Below are 13,442 nucleotides of genomic sequence, written 5' to 3'. Positions count from 1 at the left end.
AGGAAATGTATTAAAAGCGTTGACTATATAACAGCTGTCATTGATGAGCATACCTTCCAAAATGCTATGTGCCTGCTTGTCATTATTCTAGTATATATGTTATGAGTGAATGTTTTGAAGGCAGACGGCCAGAATTAGTCTGAAATGTCATGTGATAAGGTGGAAGTTGCTGCTAATGATGAGTCACTGAGCTGTGTAAACAAGATACTACTTTTGGAGCCAAAATCGCCACTTCCTAGTTTTATTTATATAGAGCTGTCACTTTTACATATATTATAAATTTCCATCAGCCCCCGCCTTCAAGGAGCTTCCAATCTAAGGTCCCTAACCCACATACAAGGGCCGTTTTCAGACAGGAGCCAATTAACCTAGCAGCATGTCTTTGGAGCGTGGGTGGAAACCCATGCAAGCACAGGGAGAACATGCAAATTGGTAGTAAAGTCCTAAACTTCTTTTTTTTATTTTTTATTTTTTATTTTTTACAATGGCTGACTTGCTACCACTTTAAAAAAAATAGTTAGTCCTGTCCATCATTAATTATGAAAAAAAAAACATACATTCCTGTAAATCTCTATTTGTAAAACAAAAAATGCATAAATGCGTAACTGTAAAGATAATCTATAATGGTTGGTAATTTTTTTTTTTTTATAATTTTTTTTTTTTTTCCCAAAGCATCTGCATCGGTTTTGTATGGTCGTTTTCTTTTTTGAGGGGTGGGGTGGGAGGGGGAGCTTTAGTAAAAGTACAGTTACACGTTAACCTATTTGACTGATTAGGTCTGTCAATGACATTTTCAGTATAAAGCTGGGTATACACTAATAGAATTTTTTTTTTTTTTATGTTTTTCATTGTAAGAACATTTCTTTGTTTTTTCGAATCCTTAGTAGGGTAAAATCGGCATTCGTTTTTGACTGCAGTAACCAGAAAATTTGAAGGATCACAATGGAAATTTTTCCCCAATTATACGAATTTAACCGTGTGTGTGTGTGTTTTTTTTTTTTTTTTCATTCGGTAAAGTCCATTCTTTCCAAAGTGAAAAGCAAATGAAATCTTGAACTACTTTTGAACAACATTCAAATGTTCTGAGACTTTTATTTTGAATTGTCATGCAAAATTGTATTGTATACCCAGTTTAAAGCGGAGGTTCACCCGTACATAACACCTTTTCCCCTTAGATTCCTGCTCGTTTTGTCTAGGGGAATCGGCTAGTTGTTTTAAAATATGATCCGTACTTACCGTTTACGAGATGCATCTTCTCCGCCGCTTCCGGGTATGGGCTGCGGGAATGGGCGTTCCTATTTTGATTGACAGTCTTCCGAGAGGCTTCCGACGGTCGTATCCATCGCGTCACGATTTTCTGAAAGAAGCCGAACGTCGGTGCGCAGGCGCAGTATAGAGCCGCACCGACGTTCGGCTTCTTTCGGCTACTAGTGACGCGATGGATGCGACCGTCGGAAGACTGTCAATCAAGAAGGAACGCCCGCTCCGGAAGACCCATACCCGGAAGCGACGGAGAAGATGCATCTCAAACGGTAAGTACAGCTCATATTTTAAAACAACTAGCCGATTCCCCTAGACAAAACGAGCATCCATGTAAGGGGAAAAATTGTTTTATGGGTGAACTCCCGCTTTATGAAATGCAGCTGTTTATTAACACATTTATAAAACCCTGTTATACTAGGAGGACGTCATAGGGCCTCCTCCCAGAAACACGCTCCAAGGGCCATGCTCTGCCACAATCTGTCACGTGCCGTGTCCACTGGACACAGTCGATGGCAGTTCACTGTACTGGGCCGCTGTGGCCAATCACAGCACTCGGTGTCCCTGATCACCACGCACCAGTTTTATAATGACACTGTACTGCACTGGTGACAGTATGTAGAAATACTTTAAAAATACATAAAAAACTTGAGTTTCTTCATTCTCTAAAGATGTGTGACAAAAAATGACAACTTCACAAAAATTTGCCATACCTCACGCTAAATGCCTTGCACTGTCTAATTTCCGAAAAGTGGTCATTTGGGGGATATTGGTACTGTCCTGGAATTTTAGGGTCTCAAGAAATTAGATAGACTGTCCGTACAGCAGGATTGATCGTTATTTTTCTTCATATGGATACAATGTTGCATGACTGCGCAATTGTCAGAGTGACAGCGCTGAAAGCTGAAAATTGGCCTGGGCATGAAGGGAGTAAAAGTGTCCCGTATTGAAGTGGCAGTTTATTTTTCAGAATGAAATAGAAACTATAGTTTGTTCTGTGACTAATTTCCAAAGAGATTGTGTCCGTTTTCTGTATAGAAATGATTTTGTGTTCCTTGTTACCTAGGAGTAACGTCTGCTTCATGTATGGAAGAGCGATGCAACCATTGTACTTGCACCACTCTAATTCCCCTCCTATTGAGTCTGCAATCATTCTCTGTCTTTTAGGAACTCTTTGTGAAGACCTCCAAGGTGTTGTGAGGTTGTCAAATGTACAGCTAATTTAAGCATAATAAAAGTGAGAATATGGGCTTAAAAACAGACTAAAACCCTTGTAGGGCACAGCTTATTTGTTTTCATGTGTGTGTGTGCGTTTTTTCTTTTTTTCTCATGAGTATTGTTATGCACAAGCATGCAGGCTGGCAGGACTAACAATCTGAATATAACCTCTGACTGAAACTATTGCTTTTATGTTGAACTTCTACATATTTTGCTTCTGCAGACATGCTGAGTGCCCGTCTCAAGAAAACGCAAGAGCATTCATTCTCTTCTGTGATCGGTATATGGACCAAAAACCAGATCAGCTTATTGGTATGTTTTTTGTTTAATTTTTGGTATCTGTATAACATTAAATGGAACTGCTGTCATGTTTTTATTGCTGTCCCCACCAGGGAGTTTAACTCTCACCAAGAATGAAAGAGTGACACAAATCTAAATTTGGACTTATCACTGGAATAGAAGTAAAGTGGAAACCTTCCAATTTGAATATTCCAGTGACAGCTGTCAAAGGGGATTTCCTGTACTTGGTGTTTCCTCTCGCTTCCTGTTGTGTTTACAAGAGAGAAAGTTAAAGTGATATTAAAATCTTGTTTAAAAATAACAAACATGTTCACAGGGGAGCAGGTCACATGGCTCCCCATATTCGGATGTATTGAGGCATTGTCACCAGCCATTGATGAGCTATGAGGAAACGCAGGGGAGTTGAGTATGTGGCAGGAAAGGGTCAGGGTTTGCCCTTTCCAGAGATGTTGTTATCTTGCCCTGCATGTGCGAGGCAACAATGTCTTTAATGACCAATCCATGTGGGTGTATTTATTAGCTATGCCTCTTCTTCTTTTTTTTTTTTTTTTTTTTTAATCAAGTGAAACTGCGAGTTCTATGTGAATGGGGCAAAGTCAAATGTTCTCAGTCTATTTCCTCTACAGGTCAAATATTATTCCTTCATAAAAAGTGTGTTTTAGGAAAATGGCACACTATGGCCACAAGGTGAAGCAGACAATCGTAAGAAACAAGTATTTATTGTATATGATCCTCAGCTAGTGGCCACAGTGCAGTATTTTCTTATAAAAAACAAATGAATCTAATAACTTGCTTTGGAGTGCGGATGTGGAGGTTCCCCCTGAATGCTTGCTGGGCTCTGTGTCACAGCTCCGACAACTTTGGCGTCAGCTGTCGCGACCATGTGGACTGTCCTCGGAGCCTTTTGCTCTTGACCTCATTTATGTATAATCCCAAAGTGCCAGATAGCCTCACTCACCCGTGGACATCTCGGAATCTTTTCCATTTTGGGAATCTGGTAGACCCCCTGTCACGCAAACGAATGCCCTTCTCCAGCCTACAAACTAAATTTGATCTCCCTCGGCAGGTATTTTATAGTTACCTGCAAATTCGCCATTACGCCCTGTCCATAGCACCTAACCTGCAATTTTCCCCTCCAACTCCCTTTGAAAGGCTGGTATTTGCCGGATCGGCCCAGAAGGGCCTAATTTCTGATATTTACAAATACTGAATGCCTACCCCTAGAATCCCAGGGTAAACACTCTTATACGATCCGATGGGAAAAAGCCCTTAACGAGGTACTACCCATAGAGCAATGGCGGACTATCTGGTCCCAGGCAGCTAAGAGTTCACTTTGTACACTGTATAAGGAAAATGCATATAAGGTCCTTCTATTTTGGTATATGACCCCTGACGTGCTTCACACCATATACCCCACTAGTTCTGATCGATGCTGGCGATGTCAGGGAGACAAAGGCTCCCTCTTCCACATTTACTGGAGTTGCCCGTTGATCACACCCTACTGGACCGAGGTGCAGCAACTGTTGGGCCGCCTTCTAGACACACAGGTCCCTATGTCCCCCAAATTCTTCCTATATGCCTTATCTCCCCTGAGAACCTCTATGCCTTATAGAAAGTTAACACGCCATATCCTCACAGCTGCCCGCTGTCTTATATCCCTAAATTGGAAAAAACGCTCTCCCCCCTAACCCAGAGGCCTTTGCACGCTATAATCAAGGATGTGGAGCTGATGGAGAGAATGACTGCCAGGATACAGCACAGATTAGAAGCCCACGACATTGTCTGGGGCCATGGCGCCTTCGGGAGGACCCGCCATGACCAGTTAAATGAGCTAACTGGATGACCCTTGCCTCTTCTTCCCTCTCTACCCCTCATTTTATTTCTCTCCTGTCCCTTGTTTGTTTCTCCCTCCTATTGGGAGTACCCTTGTGACTCCCCCCACGTTTATCGTTTTGCAATGTACTTCTATGTGTTGCTATGATATGGCATTCTCGACCTCAGCTCTGTGCTAGCTATTGTCTAGAAACGTGAAGACGGTCTGCATTACTACCTGAATACCTGTAACACAGGCAGATGCGTGCCTTATTTCCTTATCTCTTCTTATGCTGTATCATATGTTCCTGTATGTTGTAAGCAATCTTATCTTTTCAATAAAAAGTTATTTGGGAAAAACGAATGAATAAAATTTGACCTGTAGAGGAAATAGGAGAACATCCAATTTTCACCTCATTTACACAGAACAAATGTACCAGCAGTTTCACTGGACAAATAGCATTGATATTGTTTTATTATAAATACACAGGTTGAATGTTTGAAAACCTATGGGCTAGATTCAGGTAGGGCGACGTAAATTTGTGCGGGCGTAGCGTATGTTATTTACGTTACGCCTCCGCAATTTAGAGAGGCAAGTGCAGTATTCACAAAGCACTTGCTCCGTAAGTTGCGGCGGCGTATCGTAAATCTGCCGACTTAGGCGCGCCAAATTCAAATTGTCAAGAGGTGGGCGTGTTTTATGTAAATAAAACATGACCCCAGGTAAATGACGTTTCTCACGAACGGCGCATGCGCCGGCCGTGAACGTATCCCAGTGCGCATGCTCCTAATCACGTCGCAAATAGTCAATGCTTTTGACGTGAACGTAATTTACGCAAAGCCCTATTCGCAAACGACTTACGCAAACGACGCAAAATTAGACGCTGTGCCGACGTCCATACTTAACATCGGCTATGCCTCATATAGCAGGAGTAACGTAACGCCGGAAATAGGCTTACGCAAACAACGTAAAAAAATCCGCCAGGCGCACGTACGTTTCTGAATCGACGTATCCAGCTCATTTGCATATTCTACGCTGAAATCGACGGAAGCGCCACCTAGCGGCCAGCGTAAATATGCACCTTAAGTTACAACGGCGTAGGAGACTTGCGCCGCTCGTATCTTAGCCTAATTTAAGCGTATCTGGTCTCCAGAATACGCTTAAATTTACAACGGCGTAGATTCTGAGTTACGACGGCGTATCTACTACGCCGGCGTAACTGTCTCTGAATCTAGCCCTATGTTTTTATTACACAAAGCAGATATTTTATTTTTTATTGTTAATACTGAGCTTCTTAACACTAACTATGAGTTTGATAATAAACATTTTATATATGCAAGATGCTGGAGTATCTCTTTCTTTTAAAAATACACAAAGCTTGTTTTGTGCAGGTTCTGTGTTTTATATCCAACAGCTAGATATTTCATAAGACTTTCATTTGTGACAACAGCTGTTGCCTTTCTTTGTAAGCTTTTAAACTGCCTAAAGGCGCACAATGCAATAATGGTATACGCATCCCAGTTTATTCAATTGTTGACATGCTGAAGCATTTCATAAATAAAAGTTACAATATCTGAATGTCTAAATGCAATTATTGCGATCTTCGAGAATAGTTGATGATCTACTTTCCACCATAAAATTTTGTCTTGCAAAATTATTTACAGTACCATACAAACTCGGCTTTGCGTAGAAGCACAGCATAGCTTCTATTTAGCATTCATTGAGGGACACGATAATTATGTCGAACTATAGGCAAAACTTTGCTTTTTACTTTGGATAGAGTTTTTTTCCGTTGTGGAGATTTACCTTCACTTCCTGTCCCATATTTAAAACAGGAAGTGAGAAGACATTTCTGCAAATTAGGGGAATCCAATGGGGCCCCCCAGGTCACTGCCACTAGTGTGCCCATTGTTTCTGCGGACAGCCCAAAATTTGGGACTTTTTTACTTTCAATGATAATGGTAAACAGGACAAATATAAAGGGTTAATCTCACTGGTGGGAACCCAACAATAAAAACCTGATAGGTGTTCTCTCCACTCTGTCCAAAACAAAAAACCTGAAAGTTTTGCCTTTAGTTGTACTTTAATGAGTATTTGGTTATACTGCCTCCTACAGGAAAATTTGGACATTGACAAATATAAAGTACCAGCCCATTATAACCCCTCCTGCCCCAACATGCCTCAGTTTTGTGTTGGTGTTCCGAGTAGGATGGACATGTTTGCATTGCCCTGTAGAGAAAAGCCTTCTCTTTTTGTTAACTAATGATTTTTCTCTAATCAAGATTTTTTTTGTCAAGATTCCTCTGCCAGCTTGAGCTGATTTGCTGCACATGCAGCTATCCACATTGACGGATCCTCAGCAGTAGCTTTGTAGGCTATATCTGGACCCTGCTGGACCTAGACGTTCGCAGGGCTAGCTTGAAATGTAACCTTTGGACACTGGGCTCTGCTTTAAAAGTTTTCAATGGACACTGGGCTTTGCTTTCCAGAACAAAGTGTACTGGGTTAGTTAGCCACCGCATGCTTTTTGTTTCAGGAGCCATAGCACAGCCTCAGATGTTGTTTTGTCTCTTAAGACTCATTTTGGAAGTTTGATGTGCTAGATGAGCACTGAGGGCTTCCCCTTTACTAGGGCTGTTGGTGGGCCATTTTACGTTCCCGCTTTCCATTGAATTTTTTTAGGGATTAATTCTAATGTCCTGACGGAGTTCTGGGAGGAATGAAACATATGTAGACAGAAGCTACACAGAAATCGAATCCCCCACCCCCTGTTGCAACACATCCTTAGCCATTTGAAAGGAACCCCATGACATACCCAGAACGATCCTTACTGACATCAGATGGACTGTTAATGCTGGGCTGATGGTTGCTGATATCTGCTTGGAAGTTAGACTACCCGCACTTGCTATTGATTACACAGGGGAATCTGCAAAATGCTCAGTTCAGAGCTTATTATGGGAACACACCTGCAGGATTACCATCTAACTTGCATCATCTGCTTTAACCATGGGATAGCCGTCTCTATCATCTTTAATCCGTCAGTTTGCTGACTGTAACTTTTCGGAGGCTTGCTACAATTACAACCAGCCAGCTATCATTTGAGGAAGCTGATCTGTAAGTGTATACATACCGATCATATCGGCAGTTCAAGCGGAATACCCAGATTGACGGGACCCATCCACTGACTGGCCTGATCGGATGAATGTTTCATCTGTGCTTCCTTGTGATATTGTTCAACAGTTTTTCTATGTGTGTGATCATCATATGATCCACACCTGGGTATGAAATTGTGCGGCATTACCAGTATTCTCAGTCGATAAGGGCATTCCCTCACTATCCAGCCAGCACTCACGGTTTGATCCGTTATATCCTCAGGACGGTTGTTGCCTTTATCCAGGTGAAATTAGGTTTGGGTTATATAGGAATCCTCTATACCATCACCATTCAGTGAGAGCGGTTCATCTGAGGACTCCCCGACCTGGTATTGGGCTACTGCATTCGCCCAATGTGGCTATAAGGTGCAATCATCATTGGGTAGGGTTTGGATTCAGGTGCAGTCATCCGGGGTACCATGTGGGCGGTGTTGTTACAGCTGAAGAATCTTTTCTTTATCGCACCCCTCGGGACACAGAGCCATATTCATTACATAATGGGTTGTACGGACACCAGAGGGGATTGGACACTGGCACAACCAATCACACAGTTCCCCTCCCATCCGGGGAGTACCTCAGTTTTTTTGCCAGTGTCTAAGGATTGGACACGTGAAGAAGTGCTAAGGTAAGCTCAAATATCCCTTTGAGGGCTAGAAGAGCTAGACCGTCGGGTCCATCCAGGACGCTAAATTATTTAAGCCAAAATTGGATGAGATCCGGGCCTCACGTATGAGGCGTTGCCTGTAATGTCTCTCTTTGGAGGACTGGGCTCTGAAGTTCCAGCACTTTCGCTACTGCAGCTAAAAGGCCTGGTCAGAGTCTCTTACATGGCCCAGGGAAGAGGTATCCTTTCAATAGGAACCCATACCCCCTGAAGCTTGGCACACAAAGCCCGCAGAGATAGGTGAAGATTGGGACGGTCTGTAAAGGCAGTTTAAACCCTGGTGCGGGGTTAAGGTAAGGGATAAGGAAGCCTAAACTTTATTAGGACCTTTTCCAAAAATGTTTTTAGAGAGGTGTCTTCTCAAGTTTGGCCACCGGAGGGAGTAAAAGTCTTGAACTTACTCACCTTAAAGCGGTAGTTCACCCTGACCCACATGATGTTGCCATCGAGACAGGCATTGTAGCGCGAGCTACAGTATGCCTGTCCCGATTTTTTTAACCCCGTACTCACCTCGTAGTCGTCCATCGTAGATTTCGGCTCCCGCGGGGAATGGGCGTGCCTATGGAGAGGGAGGATGATTGACGGCCGGCCCTGGCACGTCACTCTCCCCGAAGACAGCCGGAGTAGGTCTCGGCTCTTCACGGCGCGTGCGCACAGGCTATGCGCACGCGTCGTGAAGACCAAGCCTATTTCGGCTATTTCCGGAGAAGCGTGACGCGCCAGAGCCGGCCGTCAATCATCCTCCGTCTCCAGAGGCACGCCCATTCCCCGGTATCTTCGATGGACGACTACAAGGTGAGTATGGGGGGAAAAAATTCGGGACAGGCATACTGTAGCTCGCGCTACAGTGCCTGATTTAAAGGTAAAAGAAAAAAATGTTTTTTTTTTCCTGTCGATAGGGTGAACCCCCGCTTTAAGCCACAGACGTATCAGACCCACAAGCATGCTTTCTGCTGCAGAGCTCTGCACCATACCGCTCTTCTCTTCCCATAAAGGGGGAAGAAAAATGCCAGGAAAGGCACAGGAAATGTCCCCCATGCCTCCAGGCAGCTTCGGCCCGCTTTAGCAGAAATGAAACCAGAAGTAGCGGGAGTGCGCACGGGACGCCGAATTTGAAAATGGCGCCCAGATAGGAGCCAGAGGCAGCTCTCCCTCGGGACACAGCAGCTTGGGGACACGTAAGCTATGTGGTTGGTGGGCATTACCAAAGAGAGACACCTACTCTTTGCATGAAACTGTGTGTTTAAGTCGCATACTTAATGTAAATTGCTAAACTGAGCACAGTAGTATATGCATTTTGGTACCTCGGCTTGTTGCTCTGAAAAATATTTTCCCTTAAAGGTTCAGGGGCTAAAAGTAAGAAGGCAACACTGCCGGAGACAGGGGGTAATACCCGTACCTGTTCGGTACCATCCTCCCCAGTAAGCCTTGATTTGCCTGTACAGGAGGATCCATTGCCACTTTCAGGAGATTCTCCAGTGGCACCTGGGCCTGCATATGTCACTGAAAACACTGTTGCAGCAGCCATGGAGTAATTGGAAGCAAATATTGCGACTTTAATCGCTAAGTCCTCACAATGGGACAAAAAGCTAAGCAGATCTCCTCCGTTAACATTAGATCCTCTGTCAGAAAGATCTGAAGAGAAGGAGGAAGATGAGGCTATATTTGCAGAGGACAGGGATGAGGAGTGGGACGGCTCAGAGGCAGAGGAGCCTTTCTCTGCTTCCCAGATGCTAAGATCACAGGTGCAATGTTATGCTGAAGCAGTATGTACTGCATTCAGGCTGCCTCCCTCTGATTTATCAAAATCGCCTGTCTCCTCTCTAGGTTAAATCCCTGCAGAGTTCATGCTCTTTTCCAGTTCATCCACTGCTAAAGAAGCTAATTTACGCAGACTGTAACTGGGAATAGAGCTGGGCTAATGAAATGGACTTTAGGCGGTACAAGTAAATAAATATAGTAAAAATACTATGGGGCACAATGCTGTATCTCATTCTTGGTTGTTGTCATCTGACTTACTGTAACTGTTGTAATCTATTACTTTAAAATAAAAAACATTATACAAAATCCTCCTGCCTACTAGCAGTTGCACAACCTGCTGTAGCTGCAGTGGGTATGTGTAAAGGAGGGACTTAAGGAGTTGTCTCCAGAACAGGCCAAGTTGTAGGAAAATTTCCCCAAAGCCTTGTGTTTTACAATAGATGCTATGAGACATTTGATCCAGTAAGCATCTCGTCTTACACTCCAGTTGGTACATATGTGCAGAGTCCTTTGGTTAAAGCATTGGTCTGCGGAACTGCCATGCAAAAAAAAAAAAACTTTTAGCGAGTTTTCCTTTTCATGGTTAATGCCTCTTCGGAGAAAAGTTGGAGAAATATATCCAAAAGATTTCCAGCGGAAAGTCTGCGCTGTTACCAGAGAAGAAGAAAAACAAGCGTCCTTGTTTCAAACTTTCTCTTTCCCTGGCTTTTGGCATATCTACCTCCAGCCATTGGCAATGGCATTTTCAGCCAGCTACAAAAGCCAAAGAAGACCAGGCCCAAAGAAACGAGAAGCAGTGGGGTTCTTAAGCTAACAAGCAAAACCCCAAAGCCTCTGCATGAAGAGGCGCCCCCACTCGGTGGATTTTCAAAGGATTGGATCACTTACTGTCCCAAGGGGTAATCTCAGATGTACCCCTAAAGGAGCGAGGTTTAGGTTTTACACTAACCCCTTTGTGATTCCAAAACCGAATGAAGACGTCAGACCCATTCTGGATCTAAGATCGCTAAATCAATTTCTGAACATTTGCCATTTCCGAATGGAAACTATTCGATCAGTAGCCGACCACCCTACAAGGTGGAAAGTTCATAGCGTCCATAGACATTAAGGACGCATACTTACATGTACCTATCCATCCCGCTCACCAAAGATTTTAAGGTTTGCGGTAGAAGATCGCCACTTCCAGTTTGTGGCTCTACCCTTTGGTGTGGTCACAGCACCCTGGGTATTCACAAAGGTACTAGCCCCTTTGTTGGGCAATCTCAGAGCACAAGGCAAAAGGATAACAGCCTATCTAGACTATCTACTTGTAACAGATCAGTCTGTGGCAGGATTAGACCACGTAGTGCTCACTACTATAAGATACCTGGAGCACCTAGGATGGATTGTAAACTTACAAACATCTGCTCTACAAGCCCAAAGAGGGGTAGAGTATTTGGGCATGATCATAGACACAGCCCAAAGCCGGGTATTCTTACCAGAATCAAAGTTCAAGTCGCTAAAGGACCTAATCCACGAAGTCAAGGCAAAGAAGAGACCTTCAATCCTCCTTTGCATGCGACTATTAGGCAAGATGGTAGCCTCTTTCGAGGCCATCCCTTATGCCAATTTCCATTCGAGACTACTTCAAGGCAGCATTCTAGCCACCTGGAGCAGAAAGATCCAAGCTCTGGACTTACCCATGCACCTGTCCTCTCAGGTGCGCCAAAGCTTCAGTTGGTGGTTACAGACCAAGAACTTGCAGAAAGGAAGATCCTTTCTCCCTATCACCTGATATCTACAGAGTGATATCTACAGATGCCAGCCTAATGGCTGGGGAGCTGTGTGGGAAGAAGCTTCAGCCCAGGGAAGCTGGGCCAAAATCGAAAGAAGTCTGCCCATCCACATACTCGAATTCACGGGCAGTATACTTGGCCCACAAGACCTTGGCAAGTAGGTTAGACGGTCACCCAATTCGGGTTCAATCCGACAGTGCTACAGCAGTAGCTTACATCAATCACCAAGGAGGCACCCGCAGTCAGGGCGCCCAGAAGGAGGTGAATCGCAGTCTAAAAAGGGCAGACGAACAGGTGCCTTGTCTATCTGCAATCTTCGTTCCAGGGGTAGAGAACTGGCAAGCAGACTATCTGAGTCGCCAGCAACTTTTACGAGGAGAGTGCTCTCTCCACCCCGAGATCTTTCAGGCCATATGCCAAAGATGGGGAATCCCGGATAAAGACCTGTTGGCGCCTCCAGATTCAACAGGAAGTTGGACAAATTTGTATCCAGGACAAGAGATCCTCTGGCCTACAGGTCGGATGCGCTTATGGTCCCAAGGAATCAGTTTCACTGATCTATGCATTCCCTCCGATAGCCCTTTTACAGAGGCTACTCTGCAGGATCAAAGAGGAAAAGATCCCTGTAATCTTAGTGGCCCCAGATTTTCCCAGAAGACCTTGGTACGCTGAGATCATAAAGATGGTGGTAGGAACATCCTGGAAGCTTCCGCTTCACCACGACCTGCTGTCCAGTTTCACTGGATGTATCAAAGCCATTTTTGTCTTGGGGAAAATAATTTGATCGCACAGATCTTGGTGTGATCAGATGCTATTAAGGGCAGAGGAGATCTATTGGTAAAGAGTCTTTACATGATTAATGGTAACTATACTCTTTTGTAGTGTCTATGTTCTATACAATAGTATAAACCTCTTGCAGGACTGGTTGTGTAACTGTGGTAACAGGCCAGGTTGCTGCAGAGGTAGTCGGTCCTAACACATGCTTCACTTGGTATGTGTGGGGTTGTGGGCAGTTTTGAGGCCTGTAGATGCTGTATTATGACTCACTTGGGTATACAGCACACTTGCATAGCTACCATACCAGCATTCAGATGTGAGGAAAGTCGTAGATATGTTTGTGTAATTTGGTTATGTATAGCATTGGGAGCAGAGATCCCCTAGGTAAATAAAAGAGCCTATTTTTTTGGTATCCTATAACTATCATTCTTATGAAAAATATTATGTAGGATGTGAGTTATTACTGTATATGCTTGGGGGGCAGAAATTTTGTATGCATATGCAAGAGTATACTATCTGATTGTCATTGAATGTTGCTCTAATGCATTTTTTTTATTATACCAACCTATGCATTGGTATAGTAGAGTTGTTAATAACTCAATATGTTCTGTAGTTGCCATCTAATACTAACCTGTCTACGATGAAGAAAACCATAAAGTCTCAAAACTCTCCCTAGAGGAAAAGATGGTGGGCAGGGACTAGCCACATTTCACACTTTTAAG

The 13,442-nt window shown here is 43.8% G+C and overlaps 1 protein-coding gene across 1 annotated transcript in view; it reads left to right on the top strand.

Moving 5' to 3' along the window:
* Nucleotides 1-13,442, top strand: part of RNGTT (RNA guanylyltransferase and 5'-phosphatase) — a 400,898-nt gene that overhangs the window by 26,252 nt on the left and 361,204 nt on the right. The window contains exon 4 of the mRNA XM_040350086.1: nucleotides 2,702-2,790. Coding sequence (XP_040206020.1) covers nucleotides 2,702-2,790 — 89 coding nt within the window. The remainder of the gene's footprint in view (nucleotides 1-2,701; nucleotides 2,791-13,442) is intronic.

The sequence above is a fragment of the Rana temporaria genome, chromosome 4 (assembly GCF_905171775.1).
Source record: "Rana temporaria chromosome 4, aRanTem1.1, whole genome shotgun sequence".
NCBI lineage: Eukaryota > Metazoa > Chordata > Amphibia > Anura > Ranidae > Rana > Rana temporaria.
Note: the sequence above shows the minus strand (reverse complement) of the source record. Positions and strands in the feature narration are given on the sequence as shown.